Source organism: Sciurus carolinensis, chromosome 12 (assembly GCF_902686445.1).
Source record: "Sciurus carolinensis chromosome 12, mSciCar1.2, whole genome shotgun sequence".
NCBI classification, from domain to species: domain Eukaryota; kingdom Metazoa; phylum Chordata; class Mammalia; order Rodentia; family Sciuridae; genus Sciurus; species Sciurus carolinensis.
Genome location: NC_062224.1, coordinates 113,844,795 through 113,865,209, shown reverse-complemented (window position 1 = coordinate 113,865,209; position 20,415 = coordinate 113,844,795). Strand labels below are relative to the sequence as shown.

Here is a 20,415-nt window from a genome sequence, read left to right as displayed (position 1 = left end):
CAAAAACAGGCAGTACCAAAACTATGCAGTGATATCACTCAAGAGTACAAATCCTTAAGTTACAGACCCAATTGCAGTCTGTGTTTTTTCTCCCAATGTGGAGTAATAAGAACCATAACTTAAGATTTTTATGATTTTATCTGTTATATTACAACTAATTTGGCTATTAGAAATAGCTAAATGATAATGTAGAAAAATAGTAATTAGTAGATGATTTACACAAGATATAAAATGAGACAGATTCAAGGTTCCTGGTGTCATAATGGCAGACAAGATCACTGGTGTCCTTGCACTCAGGTCATTTCCTCTGGGGAGGGGAGTGGGGGCAAGGGGCAGGAGCCAGACTGTATACCAGCTGGGGACAGTCATGCCTCAGGCATGGCCCCAAGTGCGTCTGAGATCATACTGCCTCAGAGCATCACTGGCATAACCCTACTGTTTGCTTCAGGTACCTTGAAATGAAGAACAGAATAAAATACAATAATGAAATCAGAACTCTTGGTGGCCAGTTTCTAGCATGAGAACCCTGAGGAATAAGAACAGAGATTCTACTCTACTGTACATTGTCTGCCAACATGATACATCTAGGTGCTTTGTTTGATGATGAAGGAATTTTTTTTTCAAGTTTTGTGGGGTTTCAGAGTTTCAGCAGCTCTGCTGATCCTTTTAATTTATAATACATAAACCTATGATATCACCTCATTCCTCCCTAGGACCCTTAGAAAGCCATTCACATTTCTAGCACCCACAAAGCTAATTTAAAAAGAAAATACATATTTAAGTTGTAGGTGACACAATCCTTCATTTTACTTTTATGTGGTGCTAAGAATCGAACCCAAGGTCTCATGCGTGCTAGGCGAGCATTCTACCACTGAGCCACAACCCCAGGCCCCACAAAGGTAATATAAAAAGGGCACAATCAGAGTAACCATGGGGTGAGTCTTGAGATTCAGACAGAAACCTGTATACATACCATCACATTCTTGGTGCTGTTCCCTTTGAAGATCTGCCAGTTGGTGCGGTCGGAACTGTAAGCCACCTGGTACTCAGTAGTGTAGCAGGACTTGAGGTAGTGTTTGGCTCCTTGGGTCTGGATGCCTGTGACTACAACTTCCTTTTGCATGTCCACCTGCAGTGTAGGAACACGAGCAAGCAGAAGTCCTTGTCAATGAGTCACATATGACCTTAACTCCTGGTGCAGTCAACTCTCTTCAGAACTCCAGAACCAACCTTACGGTCTCAGCAAATTCATAGATGCAATCCATATGTAAGCACAGAGTGCCTGACTTGAACCCAGCTAAACCACTACCTACCGTTGTCACTTTGGGAAGTTATTTATACCTCTCTGTCATTGGTTTTTCATCTATAAAATGGGATATTATTAGAACCATACTCAGAGTATTGATTTTGAAGATGTAAAATATTGAGAATAATGTTAGCTGCTGTTTCCCCTACTAACATTGAAAGAACAACAAAAAGAATTACTAAATCACAGTCATTTTATTATAATAGTAGTAAACATTATCAGGTTAATAAGACATACCTGGATCCAAGGCTTAGAGGCAAATTCGGTTGCAATTTTTTCTACACTCCAAGCATTATATGATCCAACATTGTTTAATCTTGCTAATTTGGGCTCCCAATAATCTAAATTCAAAGGAAAGATAAAAGCTTATTCTGAATTTTTGAAAAACAACAATAGATAATTAGCAATTTCTTAAGGGAGTTAAGTCCAGTGGGAAAACAGATCCTTGCAGGGTCTGCTCCCTTTAGGAGAGCAGGCAGTTGAGAGGGTCCTGGTACCAAGCCAGACCTCGGTGATGGAATCTTCTTTCAGCCTGTGTTTGGTCAACTGTCAATCACCTCCCACCTTTTCTTGCACACAGGTCAGCCTTGTGTTTTCTCAGTTCTGTTGGTGTGGCTGGCTGCTGACTGCCTCCATACCAGGAAGGTAAGGGAGGGACCCAGATGGGAACCTCATCATTCTCTTGATCAAGGCCTCAATCTTGGAAGGATTTGCAGCAGACTGAGGAAATTTAGGTGTGCCTGACATAGAGTGGATGGTCAGTAAAGCTTCTGGAGTAGATGAATGGTTGGCGCAGGCAAGGGGCCTTATTAATGGGGACTATAACTAACAGGCTCTTAGCACCTACCCTCATGCTCCTCCCACTATCACATGAGCACCCCAGATGAAGCTGTCTTATTATGTTGAGGAGAGCTGACCCACAGTGTTGTCATGTATGGTTCCACAGAGTGTATACTGCACAATGTGAGTTGCCATTCACAAGCCATGATGCTAATACTTACTCAGATACTCAGAAGCCTTGATCTGTGAATCAGATATGATACCAGTGCTTAGTCCCATTGGCATCTTACATTCTATGAAAAACCAAACAATGATTAGTTTTTGCTTAGAAAATGTACACAACAAAGTAAGAGATCCTTGGTTGGTAACTGCTTCTACCAACCTTGTGTGGAATGGACTTAAATATGTTTCATTATAAAATAGGAAGTGCACTAGCAAGACTAGTGCTTTAATTTTAATAGTGCCACCCCAGAGGAAAAGAACTGAAATTCTGAAATGCGGCTGGTTTTTAAACCTACTTCTACCTGCTTGGATCTTAAAGTAAGCTATTTTACAATTCTAACTTCTATCCCTCGTGAGACTGTGTTCTCAAACGTTGACCGGAAGTTACAGATTATCCCTACGCCACCAGGGAAGAGATTGCCAGCCAGGGCATGGCCTGGATGTGGCACAGTGGTGCTCCACAGGTGCTGTCAGTGAAGGCTTGGTGGGTGGCAGATGGAAACTGAGTTTCTTGAACTGATGTGCCAAGTTTAGTGACTATCTCCGTCATTTTGTAATTCCTATTACCTTTCCCCCTCTGTTTTAGGAACCTGGAGAATTTCTTAAATATTCTTTCTGGCAGAAAGATCAGGAGGAGGGATGATTCCCCAAGTAAGAGGCCTGCCTTTGTTCTGAGCCATCTGGCATGGTTTCAGTGCCATCAGACCTGGGGCTGGAGTAAGAGCACCTCTGGCTACAGATCACGCCTTTGTCCCATGGGATAATCAGGACTGAACATTCATGATCTAAAAGTTGGGGTGCTCTCCTGCTCATGAGCAAGACATGGCTCTTGGGTGGTACCTTTGTCTATGATGAGAAAAGGTGTCTGCATGCCCACTCGCTGGTTTTCTCCAACTTCTGTGTCTAGAAGCCACCAGCCAGGTTTTGATGCTTTCATTTCAAGAGTTGTAAATGAACCTCAAATAGAGAGTTAAGGGCAAAATTATACACCCAGAGATGAACAAGTTAATATTATGATTGACAGCTCTCCAAGGGTCCTACAGCCCCTGCATCACAGAGGCTGTAGCACAGAATTTAGGAGTCATCCGTTTTCTAGGCAAGCCTCAAGTTGCAACTGACAGAATCAAAACAACTATAAAACAACACACACACACGTTACTAAAAATGAACCACCCCACACTGGAAAGCAGCTTTCACTTATCTAATGTGATGTTACAGGTCACCCATGGCCAACAAAGTTTCATAGTTCCAAGTATCAAAGTAACCTCAGGCCTCAAAAATATTGTTCATGTTTCCTTCCTTTTTTCATCTCTCTTTTTTGTTTTTAAAATAAGAAAATCAAAACAAACATCCTTTCCTTGTATTTTCAAATTTTCTTAGAAGCTTATATATTTGGATATTTACATAAATTGTTTTGGAAAAGCACTGAAAGAATGAGGTTTATATGACCTCTGATTATTTATTATGATACTTAACATCATCCTTTGCCAGTTAACATTGTACTTAAATTCTATTGAATATGACTTGAAGTCAATGCCCAGATTGTGAGTGAAAATTAGTAGCCCGTGGTCATCGCCCTCAAACACACTGAATGCGATCTCCAGTTCTTCTGCCTCCAATCAGATACTCAGGTTTGGAAGTTTAGATGACCGGGTCCACGCTGGCTGCTCAGTCCATTTTGCAGGCTCTTGGGAAGTACAGCTGATGTGCTAATACTTGGTGAAAAAAGAAGCAGTAAGCTGGGCTGGGTGACGCACACCTGTAATCCCAGTGGCTCAAGAGGCTGAGGTAGGAAGATCGTGAGTTCAAAGCCAGCCTCAGCAAAGCAAGGCACTAAGCAACTCAGTGAGACCCTGTCTCTAAATGAAATACAAAATAGGGCTGGAGATGTGGCTCAGTAGTTGAGTGTCCCTGAGTTCAATCCCCAGTGCCAAAAATAAAAATAAAAAAAAACCAGAAGTGGCAATAAGTTTGACCCAATTCTTTCTGTCTCTAATTTTAACAGAGTGGGTCTTTCTAGATTTATTGGGCAATCATGGTGTGTGACAAGCAAACAAGAACCCCTCCTCCCTTCCACTCACCAAATCAGGTCTGTGTGGACTTGTGGACCTGCATCTGAAGCAGAGTCACATGATGACATCCTTACCCAAGGGCTTGTCAAGGGACAGCCTTTCACTAACTCCTTAGACAGTACTGTGGAGGGGAGGCTACTTGGGAATCCCACCCAAGATCAAAGTCTCTGAGAACAGAATCTCTGCTTTTATTGTCTGTGTTTTAACCAGCTTCCTAGGTTTCACTATGCCCACTGACATTTGAGAATCAGTGGCGCCCAGCACTGGTTCTGCTACCTGAACAGATACTCCTACAAGCAACTCACTGGCACACTGAAGTCCTTTCTGATGATTGGGGTTTGCTTAAATCTATATTTTCTCATTATTCTACGTATGAAAAGCCATAAATACCTTTGTTATTGTTCATCTTTTACAATCATTAACAGACAAACAAAAAGAACTTTTCTCTCCAAACATCTGCATGTGTCAGTACAAATTATGATTCCTGGACCCCATATCGTCAGGGTGATAGAGCCAGGAGTAGAATTCAAGAATCCAGAGGTCTAATTAGTCTAATCTCCCTCCCAACAGAAAAAGCTTCATCTGCCTCAACCCTCTGGGGTTCATATTGTCATTGCTGGAGAGCCACTTTGCTCAACAGACAGCAGCTTGGGAGAAACACAGCATCTCTGTTGAACCACATCTGGCCACACATTTAGCTTGTGTGGGCTGCACTCATCATACACTAGCTGTTTTATACACTGTTTACAGTTTGGTATATGACTTTGCCTCAGATCTATGGCAGAATCCTGTGTTCTGACCCCTTAGGTAGAGGATGCACTGGAAAGAAGGAGGGGGAGTCATGGATATTAAGGTTGCCCTATCTAGCTACTTCTCAGCAGTGACCTCTTCCATTGCTCATATCTTTACCAGGCAGAAGGGGCCAGACCCCTAACTGGTGCTGCTGAGTGCCGCGTTCTAGCAAGGTCTGGCCATGAAAGTGAACCACGTGAATGTCCTGGGAGCCGCCCATGTTCATCAGGTGCAACCTCACCCACTCTTGCTCGTACATTCTCAGGCCAGGCAAGTTGTAGATCATCCCGTTGATGGCTGAAAGGACAGAGAGTTGCAATCAATTGAAACCTGTATACACCAGGAGGAGGCTGATAAGGAAATGTGGGGCAACCCACCACCACCCAACCTTCTCGTTACTCCACATTCCCAGGCCCACCCAGGCATAGATAGGGCCCTCCTGTGCATCATAAGACCAGCGAAAGGCTGAAACAGAACCAGAACCTCCAGGTCCTCCTCCTGTCCTGTGCACCAGCCTCCAGGAGTGCAGTGAGCTCCCTTTCCACCGTTTCCCACTCTTCCCTGTAGTATGCCTCTCCCTGTCTGTGCTTTACTCATCTAGTCTTCACATTAATAGTGCAAATGTCCCTTTGCCACATGATGGAGATTAATTTGGGCAGATAATATAATACAAATCTGATTTGAGAGTAAGTAAGGGGACAAGCAGCTTATCACCTTGAGGTCTCCTGAAGTCAGAGTTCCAAGGCAAATCTGGAACTCCAAGTTTATCTTCAGTGTTCCCACCACCCATAGCCATTTGATTTGTTTTGTTTTCTGTTTGATTTGGTGGCTCCTCTGCCCCCTTCTTAGCTTAGGTGTCTAGGGTTCTCTCTTTAGTGAAATATGTGTGTGTGTGTGTGTGTGTGTGTGTGTGTGTGTGTGTGTGTGTGTGTTTAAAGCACCTGGTAAACTTGATTCTCTTGCAAATACAACTCAACATTTTAATGATAAAGCCTAATGCTACTGAGCATTTAACTGGAATAGAAGAGAGGAAAAGTTTCTCTTGCTGTTATTATAGTAAAGGAATTGATGTGGAATTCCTGGAGCCAAGTTAAGGGAATCACGTCAGGTAAAGGAGCAGCTGTGGACTTCCTTAGAACACCAGCTCTTACCCCTCACCTTAGCTCCTGTTAAAAAAATAGAGCTCACGAGAGTGCAAGGCATTGTGACGATGATTAGGGGCACTCCTGATCTGTCTGTCAGGAAGTGGAAGTGAAGACCTGACACGATGGGTGCTCAGTAAACACTTAATGAAGCTGACTGAATCCACTCATTTAGTCACCAGTTCACATGTTTGTTGAGCCTGTTCTTCAAAGGCAAGGCACTGAGCTAGGGACTGGGGACTCAGGGCCCTGTCTGTAAATACCCTGGTAAGTATCACAGCATGGGGATTACCACAGTACGGAGACTCAGACTGCAACACACTTGGGACTAAAGCTGGTCCAGATGCTTTTGAGTCTTTCTGTGATGAAATTGAAAAACAGTTTCTCCAGGGTTGTGAGTCAAGGGCACAGCCAAGAACCATCCAGTCTGATTCTGTAGCCTGTGCCTTCCTAGAGGCCATGGCTTTCTAAAGTGTGCTTCCTGCTCCTGAGACCAAGCACACTGGGGCTACAGATAGTAGAAGAGAAGGGAAGGAAGCTCTGCTTTCAGCCTGTTTGTTAGTTGTCTCTCACTCTGCTCTACACTCTTAATAGGTCTTTTTAATGTTTGGACTTTATAGACCTATTTGTGATTAGTAGAGTCCATCCTTGATGGGTGGGATTTGGAACAGATCATAAATCATATTCCTTGCCTGTCTCTACCTCAAAGTCCCTTTATGGGTGACATCATTAAACGCCTCCTAGAAATAGAAGAAAGGTTAAAAAGAAGAGAAGATAAAAGAAGGGTAGCTTGAGCACTCGAATGGTAGAAGAGGGAAGAGAGATATGCCCAGTCTTGCTGGCTGGCTGGAGGTGTTGCATATAATGGATTTTGTTTGTTTCCTTAAGCAATAGCAGCTTTCTTGTTACCTGAGTGACCTGCTACCCAACACAGGCCCTCAGAGATCAGAAATCTTGAACTACACCCCATACCTCCATTCTCCAAACTCTGAAAACATGGCTTATTAGTCTTCATTGTTTTCTAATTGCAACATCCCCTCCTTATTTATTTTTTTTTAGCTGTTCACAAAATCCTAAATTCTGCCTTTCTCTAAAACTGTTTGCAATTCAGTTGGCAATGAACAGCCTAAATTCCTGAGTGGGCTTCTGGGTGTACTTTCTTCTGCTCTCTTGCCTCTCTCCTCCTGTTACCTGCTCCCTTGTTTCTTCTCTCCTAGTTTCCTCCTCACAGGCCACCTGACAGCTGCTGGAGGGATGCAGGGATGCTAGCCATGCATGCTAGCAGCTGAAGTGCATGGCCTTGTCTTGGGCGGCTCTGTGTGCTCTTTCAGACTCTCTGCACTCCCTCACCTGCCCTGTCACCTGCCAGTTTTCAAGAACTGGTTTCCCTGTAGCTCCCGGTTCCTCAGAAGATCTAATGTCTAATCTTGTGAAACCCTAAGGGCAGAAATCACTGTGACCCAGTGTGATTAATTCAGAGATTAGATTCAAGTCGGAGGTCCCTACCATGAAACTCATGGGAGTTTTTTACTTCTGAAGATTCGCGTCTCCGAGACCCTTTGGACTTCTCATAGTACCAGCTCTTCTTCTCGTCAAAGACCATAAAGAGTAAGATGAATTCTCTCATGTCCATGGGCATGTTGCTCTCCTTGTGAAGTGTTCCTTTTCGGCAGATCACAAGGGGACCTATCAGGCCAGAGTGGACATCTCTCTCCTGGAAGAGAGGAAGAGCAAATGGCACGAGTTCACCTTTGCTCAGGATTGCTTTACTCTTCCGGCAATAACTAATCATATTGAAAAGGAAATCTCTTCTTAAAGGCTCTAAATTTGAAAATTATTAATCAATAGCTTAATAAACTTGGGCACTTATCACTTAATTCTATTGCATTCCTCTGATTATATTCTTTATCCCAGTAATGATTATAATGATATTGATAATACAATGGATACTATTTTTTGAGCACCTGTACTATATTCTTGGCTCATTTAATTCTGACAGTTGTCCTCTACGATAATGAATATAAATTAGTTCATTAAACAAATATTTATCAAGTGCTGTATACTATTATCTCATTTTTAATTTTGGAAACTGAGACTGAGAGAGGTCAAATAATTTGTGATAGAGTAGGAATGTAAATCTAAGTCTAGGGGCTAGGGATGTACTTCAGTGATAGAGTATGTATGAAGCATGTCTGGGCTCAACCCCCAGCACCACACACACACAGAAAAACTAAATTTGTGCTCTTCCTACTGTACCTCAAATTAAGAAATCCTTTTTAAAAATTATCTGAAAAACTTGTATATATTTATCATGTACAGCATATTTTCTGGGATTATATGTACACTATAGAATGCTAAAGGAAGGAGTCCCAATCTTTCAGTCCTTTTATAAAGAGCAGAACACTGCTTCAATAAAGCGCTCTAGAAAATTGCAAATCAACACTTTTTTACTGTGGACTCAGGCACTGTAACTGGGAGCGAGCCATTTAAATAATCCTCCCTCCTGTCCACTGAATAGGAGTGTCTCTCTCCCTGTTGTGGTAGCTGTGGATGGCTGACACACCCTTCCACGTCCTCATGGAAAGCTAGGCAGACTCAACACAGAAATCCAATCCTTGCACAGAGCAGACTCTGGCTGTAAGGCTGGGGATGGTGAAAGCCTTGGATGGAAAGACCTACCAGGCTCACGGCGGAGTAGTAGGCCCAGATCCGACAGGCAGAGCCAGGGCTTTCGGGCCCTGAGCGCTCGGTGGCATGCCACACATATGTGTAACTGCTGTTTGGCTTCACAGCATTATCCTCTTTAAACCACTCAGGAGAGTCATCTTCATAAGTCTTTCCTTCTGATGACTTTTCATAGGAGAGTCCATGGGCATGTAGAGAATATGGTCTGGATGCTAAGTTTTTAAAACGTACCTAGAAAAAGGAACAATCCACAAATGTACTTAAGCTTAACAAAAATCCAAACCAAAAAATTGTCAGCATGATGGGCCAAAGTAGACAGTTGTGAGATCAGAGCACTTACAATTGCAAAGCACCTTATTCATAATATTTCATCTACTTCCACAACCATCCTGTAAGATAGTGCTCAGGTAGTTTACCCAGAAACACCAGAACATGAAATCTCATGCCCAAGGCTAAAGTGTTGACATTATTGACAAATGAAATGATAGTGATCAGTGCTGAGGTTTGAAGTCAAATGAGGCCTGGCCTTGCTTGTGACAGGCTTTCAAGCTACTGGCGAAGAGAGGTATGCACATGTGAACCCAAGCCACAAGTCCAGGCAGCAGGTGCTGTAGACAAAGGATACATGGGTTTAGCTGGGAGTTCCCCAGAGGAGCAGCTGTTTGGTTGAATGTTCAGGAGAGAAAGTTCCTTAGACATGGAACTAAGCCCTTATAGAATGAACAGGGTCTCAGCAGAGGGAGAAAGAGGAACAAGACTTTCAGGGTCCCAGAAGAGCACAGACAGGCCTGTGAGGGGGGACGAAGGACAAGTTTGGGGGATAGCAAGCATCTGAGTGACTGAAGTACACAGGGGTGGGTGGGACCTGGTGGGAAATGTGGCTCAAAGAACACCAGGCTGGGACCAGATGATGGAGGATCTTAAATGCCGCATAGGGAGTCTTCGTGCCCCAGCACCATCCGGTCTCTTAGCCTATTTCTTCTATAGTTTCTCATGACTAAAATCCCCCTAATCTTGAGAGAGGATTCTTGCCGCCCATGTCTTCATGGAACAAGTAGAATAGTTAAGATCCTTGCATTCTGCTATGATTTGGATCCTCAAGTTCCCCAAAGGTTGTGTATTGAAGGCTTGGTCACCAGCCTGTGACACTGTTGGCAGGTGGTGGAATATTTAGGAGGTGGGAACCAGGAGAAAGAAGAGTAGGTCACTGAGGTGCTTCCTTGCAGAGGATATTGGGCCCCCAGCCCCACCCTCTCTCTGCTTCCCTGCTGCCATGTGGTGAGTACTCTGCTGCTCTGTGAGCTTCTGCCACGTTCATCTCGCCTCAGCCCCAAGAGCCATGGAACCAAGCAACCAAGGACTGCATCTCTGAAACCATGAGTCAAAATAAATCTTGTCTCCTTTAAGTTGGTCATCTCAGGTATTTTGTCACAGTGACAGGAAGCTGATTAATACATATTCTCGTTCTCCAATGTGCATTTTTAAAAAGAGCAAATAGTCACTGAAAATTTGGCAAATGCTTAAATAGATTTAAAGAGGTTATATTTGTGGATCTAAAATAGCTTACTTTAGACTCAGGACCCTTTCATCACCATCACCACCACCACCACCATCATTATTATTATTTTGTGAGAGGTTAGGAAGGATGGGGGAGATAAACTGTGTAATAAAAGCTACTAATGAGGAGAGGCATAGAAACAGGAACCAAGACAGCAGGTGCTATAGACAAAGCATGAATGGGTTTAGCTGGGAATGCCCTGGAGAAGCAGCTGTTTGGTTGAATATTCAGGAGAGGTTGGAAGAATTAAAGAATTAAAGGCATGGAGCTGGATACAGGATTTTTAAAGGAAATGACCAGAATTGGGAAGATACTTTGGGAACTTGCTTACTTCTGAAGGCTCAGAGACATACTTATTTCCTTTACTGGTTTTCTTTAACTTCACTCTACTTTCTTTTAAGAAAATACCAGGAGATATTGCTAAATTACTGCCCTTGCCACCTCTGCTATTGCTATGAAACTCAGTTGAACTGTTCCTGAATGTGTTAGTTTTCTATGTTAGCTTCACACGGGTTAGCTTTAGATAGAAATTATAGTGTGACAATGAAATATTACTCAGACATAAAAAATGAAATTATGGCATTTGCTGATAAATGGATAGAACTGGAGACTATCATACTAAGTGAAATAAGCCAATCCCCAAAAAAACAAAGGCCAAATGTTCTCTCTGATATGCAAATGCTAACACACAATGTGGACAGAGGGAAGAATAGAAGTTCATTGAATTAGACAAAGGGGAATGAAGAGAAGAGAGGGGGGATGGGAATAGAAAAGACAGTAGAATGAATCAGACAGAACTTCCCATGTTCATATGTGAGTACATAATCAGTGAAACTCCACATCATGTACAACCACAAGAGTGGGATCCTAATTAGAATAACTTATACATACTCCAAGTATGTATAATATATCAAAATATACTCTGCTGCTATGTATATCTAAAAAGAATAAATCAAAAACCAAGAAAAAACCCAAGAAATTTGTATGATATCCTCCAAATTATATAGTTTTCAGCATTTAAAAAATTGTGTTGTTTTTTTTTTGTCTTAAAGATTGTCAAATTGCTTGGCAAGCAGTCTTTGAAAAAAAATGTGATTATTTGTTAATTCTGGAGATTTCATTCACCACCTTCACCTTTACAACCTCTGGTGCTTGTGGAAATTCCTCTGATGATCTTAGTAGCACTCAAAAGTTGACTTACTTGGATGACATCATCCACTTCAGCTCTAATAACAGGACCAAGAATGCCAAGATGCTCCTCATACTCCCCCTGAGGGTCACGTTTAGTAAAAGTGCTATCAAGATACTTTCGAAAAACTACTTTCTTATATGTGGTGTCCTCTCGAAGGTCGTCAGTGTCTTCGTTGTCCATTTCACTGAAATGATAACAATAGGGTTTGTTTAAAAGAAGAAACTAAAGACTGTTAAAAAGAATTTAGGAAATTGTTTCTGAATGTAATATTTAGCACAGAGAGTCTTTAATAAATACTTTATGGATGAATTAATGAATGAAAATGCCCACCATTGAATATTTTCTAACTTCCAACTCACATATCATTTCCTAGGTATGTCTTCCTAAGATTCTTTGGACTAGGTCAAGTCTTTCATATAATTCCTCATATTTCTTTATATAGTATATACAGTGTTACTGTATTATTACAGTATATACAGTAGATTCCTGTAGTATTCCTATAATATATGCAGTCAATTATGTATGCTTTATTTGTGAGATTTTTATCAAACACCTGAGTAAATGAACAAATATAAGTACATATTAACATAGATTTTAATATCAAAGGCAGACAAGGTGCCATTCACTAGACAGTGTCAGAAGTAGAACTTGGGCTGTCAGGTGACAATTGCCAGCTGAGTTGGAATGTCACCTCTGTGGAAGGCCCTGGGTGGATGAGTGTTTTGTACCCTAGAAGCAGCCACTCTCTGCTTTTGCTAAATGCATTACTTCTAATCTTTTTGACATTGATCTGAGCAAAGATATTTTTGGCTATGACCTCCCCAATCAGGTAACAAAAGTGAAAATAGACAAATGGGATTTTATTAAACTAAAAATGTTGTGAATAGAAAAGGAAACAATCAACAGAGTTAAGAGACAATCTATGGACTAGGAGAAAATAAAAACCCAAATAACCTGATTAAAAATGGGCAAAGGACCTGAATATGTTTTTCTTAAAAGGAAAAATACAAATGGCCAAAAGGTATATGAAAAATGCTCAACATTACTAATAACCAAAGAAATGCAAATTAAAATCACAGTGAGATTTCACTTCACATCTGTTAGGATGTCTTATAAAATAGACAAGAGGTAATTGTGGGCAAGGATGTGGAAAAAAGGGAACCCTGTACACTGTTGGTACCGGGTACAGTTAAATTAGTTTATAGCCATTGTGGAAAGCAGTATAGCAGTTCCTTGAAAAATTAAAAATAGAACTACCACATGCCCAGCAATCTCACTTCTGGGCATGTATCCAAAGAAAGTGAATCAGTCAGACCCCTGCATTCCATACTCACTGCCCCACTGTCCACAACAGCCAGAATGTGGAATGAACCTCAGTGCCTACAGTGAATGAATGGATAAAGACAATGTGGTGCGTATCCACGATGGAGCATCATAAACTTTAAAAAGAAGGACATTCTGAACCTGGAGGGCACAGGCACAGAACACAATATCACATGATCTCAGTTATATAAGGAATCTGAAAACATTGAACCAGAGAGTAGAGTGGTAGTTACCAGAGGCTTCGAAGAAGGAAAGATGTTGGTCAAAAGATACACAATTTCAGTTTGTTAGGAAGAATACTTTCAGGAGGTCTATTGTACAATATGGTGACTATAGTTAATAACAGTGTAGTATGGTCTTAAAAATTACTAAGAGTAGATTTTAAGTGTTCTCACCACAACAGGTAAGTATGTGAGGTAATGCATGTGTCAATTAGCCAGAATTAGGCACTTCAAATTTACATATATATATGTATGATACCCTTAATATATAAAAACAACAACAACAACAAAAATCTATGGCACACACATCTTATGGAATACTACTCAGCAATGGGATGAACTACTGATGCATGCAAAGACCTGGATGACTTTCTGGAGAATTATGCTAAGTTAAAAATGCCAATCCCCAAAAGTTACATGTTGCATTTATGTAATATTCTTGAAATGACAAAAAAAAAATACAGAATGGAGTCCAGCGCAGAGTTGTCAGCATGGAGGGAAGTGGATGTGACTACAGAAGGGCAGCAAGAGAGACATTTGTGGCGATGGAATGCTCTTCATTCTCATGGTATTGATGTCAGTATACTGGTTGTGATAGGAGATTATAGTTTTGCAAGATATTACCACTGGGAAAACAGGTAAAGGATACAAGGGATCTGTGTTATTTCTCATAACTGCATGTGAATCTACAATCATCACAAAATGTTTAATTAAAAATGTAAATACAGGTCATTATTCTCCATGTATTCTCATTAGCTCCGTCTGAAGCCAGTGGTTGTCAAATTCTCCCACTGACTCTCAAATCTCCCAAGCCTATGGAAATAAGTCAAAAGCTCATCTGTCGAACACATCATATTTGTTATAGTCCATAACCATCAACAGAAAATTTTACTCTGCCTTCTTTCTGGTCGTTCTCCCCTACTAGCCTCAGCCATACGACTCTGAGCGTAGAACACAATCTCAAAGAACACACAGAGTGGGCAAAACAGCTTTGCCATAAAAGTGGGTTGTAGGGCTGGAGTTGTGGCTCAGTGGTAGAGCACTTGTCTAGCATGTGTGAGGCCTTGGGTTCGATACTCAGCACCACATATAAATAAACAAATATAAAAGATCCATTGACAACTAAAAAAAAAAAATTTAAAAAAGACCCTGTTCAAATATCACTTTAAAAAAAAAAAAAAAAAGTGGGTTGTAGGCCTTGAGTGGGACCCACGATCTTGAAGGAGCGATTCCTACCCTTTCTGCTCCGCACAGACCCGAAGAGCTATCCCCTCAGGGTCTTCCTTAGAACTCCTTGGATAACTGGTTGTTCACATAGAGTAATTGGTGCTACCATTCAGTAGGAAGTCAGGGAGAAAATTAAACAGAGTTCTAACATGGAAATGTCAGGCATCAGATTAATGAGCTAATGTGCCTAAGTCACACCATGTATTATGTTTGCATACTCTAATTACACTTTGGTTTTTAATTAATTAGTGTAACAGGTAGAAGTTACACTACCTGTAAGAGCAGTGAACTACTTTTAGACAGTTTGTGCACAGTCACCGTGCAGTAAACCTGAGAGCCTGTAGTTGAATAAGCCTTGCTCCTTTTCTCCTCTCTCTTCTCTCTTTGTATCTTCAGCCCAATATGACTTTCTTCCCTAAGCAATACCAATATTGAAAATGATATTTTAAGAAAGTACATGGATCCTTTATAAACTCTGTGTTATAAACAAGTAAATGAAAAAGGAGATTTCTCCATCAGAATTTGAATTTGAAGCCAACTTCAATTAAGTCATAATGATTATCTGATAGCTATGAATAGAAGAAACTGCACTGGAGCAAGAAGAAGGGTAGAACATGTGTAGTAAGAGAAGAAGAGACAGGAGGTTTATTTACCTCTAGAATATCATAGACTTTCCACAGGACTGTCTCATATTGTCCAGGTATTATCTAATGTAGAGAAACTAATTTTTGGAATTGATAAAAATAAATTTTACAGGCCAAGTTGCAATTGGGGAACCAAAGGTCATTTGCCTAGAATTATCTACCCACACTATTGGAGTTCCTTTTTTAAAATCAATAGTCAAAGAATGATAATATAGAAAGAGAAAGCTAGTCAAACCTTTGTGCAAATTTTGAATAATCCCAGAATATTTCTTCAGCAGCAATATAATAATACTTTCTGTTTCCTTTGTTGCTGCGGAGGTACCAGGCTGCAATGCTGTCAGGGTTTCTGGAGGAATTGATGTCTGTCCTAGTATCAGTTTGGTAAGGGTCATCATAGGCCACATAGTCCATTTCAACATAATCTTCTTCGCTGCTTTTGACTTCCTGCCTTGGAATGATCTCAATGTAATCTCCATCATCTCTGCTGAGGCCCACCACAACTGGTGGATTAAATTCCTTTGATACAAAAGCATCACTGAGTGTTGGAGACGGTAGAGGAGATGGCATGTACACAGGGTCTGGATTAGGAAAGGTCTGATTGAACTCTGAAAGCGGCAACAACTGTCTGGACTCAGAAGGGTAAGATGTCTGACCAAGGTCTGGAGGAGGCAGTGTTGGACTGAGATTAGGAAGATGGATTGTCTGACCCAGGTCTGGAGAAGGTGTCACATGGCTGAGGCCTGGGGAAAGGGTCATCTGACCCCCATCTGGGTCCAGGTTTGTCTGACCAAGTTCTGGAGAGAGGGTCATCTGACCCAAATCTGGGTCCAGGTTTGTCTGACCAAGTTCTGGAGAAAGAGTCATCTGACCCCTGTCTGAGTCCAGGGTTATCTGACTAAGTTCTGGAGAGAGGGTCATCTGACCCAGATCTGGGTCCAAGTTTGCTTGACCAAGTTCTGGAGAGAGGGTCGTCTGACCCCCATCTGGGTCCAGGTTTGCTTGACCAAGTCCTGGTAAAAGGGTTATCTGATCCACATCTGGGTCCAGATTTCTCTGACCAAGTTCTGGAGAGAGGGTCATCTGACCTGGGTCTGGGGAGGGTATTGTCTGGCTGAAGTCTGGGGAGGAGGGGGTCATCTGACCCTCATCTGAAGAAAGGAATGGGTAACTGGAATCTAGAGAGATAGGTGTCTGCCAGCCCTCATGTTCCAATGAAGTGGACATGTGACCCATGCCAGTAGGGTGGAACTCATGGCTCAGGTCATAGTCAAACACCTGGCTGAGCTCTGGAGGAGAGGACCTGTGACTGGGGTCTGTATAATGTGTTCTATTAGGGTCTGGGATAGGAAATGTGTGATAGTGGTCTTCTGGGGGCACTGTCTGAGAAAGATCTGGATGGGAGCTTGTCTGGCTAGTGTTATTTGGGGTCTTTTGATTATGGTCAAGCGAGATTGTCCAGCCAAGATTGACAGATGTGGATGTCTGATTAAGTTCTTCAGGAAGAGATGTTTCATTGGACTTGTGGGGTAACAGGGAATGATTAAATCTCCTTTCTGAAAATGTGTTGTAGGCCTTTCCTCTTAGAGGATTAAATCCTCTTGGAGAAAGAGGAACACGGTGTGCAAGCTTCTCTTCCTTTTTCTTTTTCCGTGTTCTGATGAAAAATGGTCTTTTCTTCAGTCCATTATTTCCTCCATCCTGTCTTATCTGTAAGGATTTGTGTCTAACTCCAGGAAACTTTGGGTGGTCACTAGGCATGTCAGGCTTGTTTATAGGAGGAAGGCTTCCTCCCCAAGTCCCTGAGACATTCTGGGGGCTATCTGGGAGCTTACTAACAGCTACATCTGCATCAGTGTCTTGGATTATTTCATAGCTACCCTTTTCAGAAACCAAATGCCATTTTCCATTCGAAGTCTTAGATGGATTCTTTTGTTTTAAGAGTAAGGGCTCACTTGGAAGGTCCTTCCAGGGTCTCCTTCTGGAAGAAGTGTTACCATGGTTTAAATGCCTCCCAATTTTGTAGGCTGGTAATTTCATCCAGGAGAACCTGTGCTTTGCTACTCGGTCCCTCTCTGCCTTAGATACCTGATGTATGGAATGCTCCTGATTTCTCAGTCCTTTTGCCCCAGGTGGAAGCAGGCTTATCCTTGTGACATCTGACTGCAAGGGATCTTCTAGAGGGTCTTCAGAATATGGGCTGGAATGCTTTGCCGTGGAAGTGTTGATAACTGAGTTCTTACCTAAGCCAACAAGGTACCCCAGTGGGGGACCAACTTTGGTGGCTCCTGAGTGAGGAAGGGTTTTCTGAGGTTCTGTGAGGTTATTAGCTATACGCCTACTACTGTTATTTGGGGAAGAAAAATTTGAGTCAATAGCTGTATCTCTTCTTGGGAAAATGGACTCGGAGATGTCCTCCAGAGCAAGGGCAGTAAGGTTGAACTCATTCTCTTCCTGATTCAGTGATGAGTTTCTGAATGACCTGATTCCTAATGACGAAGCCAGTATATCCTGGTAATCATCATCAGGGCTGTCCTCTTTATGTTCATTTTCCGAAGATTCACGCATCTTCCGTGTTTCCATGACTGTAGGTGCTAGAGGTTTATAGATCTCACGTGAGTCGTCATCGTCATCCCGGATACACTTAACATCCCTGAATCTCAGCTTGAGGTTTTTGCTTCTTGGATTGGAGTTCATGGTAGTTAACATCCAAGTTCCTTCAGAAGAGAGAAAGAGAGAAGAGATGGCTAAAGGTCCAGGAAAAGATATGAAAACATTAGGGTCCATTGTGGCGAGTTCTTTCTAGTGAACTTTAGTGGGGGATGCCTTAGTGTGGATGATGGACCACTGCCAGTCTGTGAACTGGATTATTGGCCATGATGACATAAGGAAATAAACCAAGAATAATGTATTTTTTAAAAAAATGTTAAAGCAATTTAACATTGCTGTGGCATTGGAGTACATGGTAAATGTACTTATCTTGTTTAACAGAATATTGACCAAAAGTATTGGTCAGTGGGGATTAGGGAGGAAAAGAAGCTCTTCAGCACAGATACTTGTAGAATCACTGTTTTAGAATGTATTAATAAAGGGGTGGATCAAGAATAAAATAGACTTTGAATATCATTAACATCCTGTTAGCTCTGCATCTTGTTTGAGAGTTGGAGTTAGGGGATGATGTTGTCTACTCCAACGAATAAGACATACTTAGGCATTTCTAAGAAATAATTCAGGTGGGGTGAGTGCTAGTTTGAGTCTCTCTGAAATGGCATGAATGGCATGAATTGCTGACACTCGCGATTTACTGAATGTCTCCAACAGTCACCACTTGTTGAGTGCCAGGCACTTGGTGCATACTATAACTGCTGAAGCAGCTTTATAAAGTGTTATTATACTGTCTTTCAGATGTATAACTTGAGGCTCAGTGAGGCCAAGTAGCTTGTTCAAGTTTATAAGAGATGGAGTGGAAGAGCTGGATTGGAACTCAGGTCTAACATGCCAAAGCTGTCCCGAGGCAGCCTTGAAGGCACTGTATCTGATGATTGCTGACTCTGGGTAGCATGGCAGTCTTAAAAAGTTGAAAAGTGCATTTTAATAAAAGGAAATGCTCTTCTGAGGTCAAAATATTTGTGCTTCTTCCTCAAGGTTATGCTGTATCCTGCTGCGGTGTGTCTTTACTTCCCACTTGGCCCAGAGATTCTATCAGTGAAAACCACACGAAAGGACTGGACCTATTTAAGTCATTAACTTCCCAAATAGAAATTGTGGAAGGACAGTCTGCAGGGGTCGGGAAGATGGACCCACCAGCAGTGGTCATCTGGAGAGCTGCAGCAGACTTTACCAGAGGTTCAAAGTCAGCTTTCTCTCCAAGTGTCCATGCTCTTACCAACATTATCCATTGTGACAGTCACAGATTCTCCACGCATAGGGAAGAGGGTCAAAGTGTCCTCATGCTTCTTTCCGTAGATGAATGAGTGACCAGTGAAATGAATGGTCAGAATATCATCCTGGGTCCCCACACTGCAGAAGTGCCACTGGACAGTGTCATCGAAGCAGAATCCTAGAGTAGGTATGCTCTCAGGCACATAGCCATTGATAGCTGCAAGAGTGAGAGCTGTTAGAACTCCAGGTGCCACCCAGAGGGCACCATCTCCTTCTCCCTGAGGCACCTGTCCAGCGTTCATCTGGTTGTGTCAAATCAGTGGTCATTCAAGATTACACTTCCAGGTCTAACTGTGGCTAGAAGGTCAAATGCAGACTTCCCCAAGGGAGCTTATTCTAAGTTAGCTAAGAGAGCAATGCCAGGAGAGAGACAAAGCCTTCCGTTCATGTGTCTGAGGTATGTTAGATAGCTCATATTCCATGCTGTCTTTGAAGTCAATTTAGAATATTGTCCAGAATAATTCTACCTGGAAGAACAGTATAAGAAATGCATCTTCTTGAAATATTGGTCATTGAGTAAAAACGAATGTTGCCCTAAAAGAGCCCATTTAGCATATTTTGACATTTTTATTGCCATTTAATCTCATCTGTATAAGTTAAAATTTTCATTCAAATGTTAAAATATTTTCATTATTTTTAAAATATACTGCTTTATGCAGTATCTTTCTTTCCTTATGTACTAAGTGTGGTAATCAAATCAAAGTGCTAGTTTCTATGAACAGGACTGACATCTACTTAGATTACCGCTATACCTGTAGTGCTGGTACAGTGCCTGACACTTGTCAAACTTTCAAGTGGGCACGTAATACATGCATGTTGAATCACTGATGTAATGTGTCACTAGTATGTACCCTGTTTTAGATGGTTGTCAAGAAGGTTCATAGCTACACTGTCCAATGTGGTGGGGTGACCTTTGGACACTTGAAATGTGGTAGATAAGATGTACTGTAAAAATAAAATACATGCTGGATTTCAAAGACAAAAATAAAGTAAGTCTTATTAATTTTTATGTTGATTGTATTTTGAGATGATAATGTCTAGAATATAGTGGGTTGAATAAAACATCATTAAAATTAATATCACTAATTTCTCTTTCCCTTTTAATGTAGCTACTAGAAAATTTTAAATTACATGTGATTCATGTAATTTTTATTGGACAGCACTGGTCTAGGTTCACTGCTGAAATGAAATTATGGGAAGAAAGGTGAGAATAACTTCCATTTAGAATGATATGTCATGGCACCTATCAGTTCTGATAATCCCCAGTTGTCAGTCATTTGGAGCTATGTGAACAGACCTTGGAGAACTCATC

At 41.6% G+C, this 20,415-nt stretch overlaps 1 protein-coding gene across 1 annotated transcript in view; it reads right to left on the bottom strand.

The window, feature by feature from the left end:
* The window catches only part of F5 (coagulation factor V), a 66,588-nt gene that overhangs the window by 8,113 nt on the left and 38,060 nt on the right, over positions 1–20,415 (bottom strand). Inside the window, exons 12-21 of the mRNA XM_047521427.1 lie at positions 19,048–19,260; positions 15,400–17,878; positions 11,759–11,933; positions 8,994–9,230; positions 7,821–8,028; positions 5,290–5,469; positions 3,149–3,265; positions 2,308–2,379; positions 1,544–1,647; positions 974–1,129 (exon numbers count right to left, since the gene is read on the bottom strand). Coding sequence (XP_047377383.1) covers positions 974–1,129; positions 1,544–1,647; positions 2,308–2,379; positions 3,149–3,265; positions 5,290–5,469; positions 7,821–8,028; positions 8,994–9,230; positions 11,759–11,933; positions 15,400–17,878; positions 19,048–19,260 — 3,941 coding nt within the window. The remainder of the gene's footprint in view (positions 1–973; positions 1,130–1,543; positions 1,648–2,307; positions 2,380–3,148; positions 3,266–5,289; positions 5,470–7,820; positions 8,029–8,993; positions 9,231–11,758; positions 11,934–15,399; positions 17,879–19,047; positions 19,261–20,415) is intronic.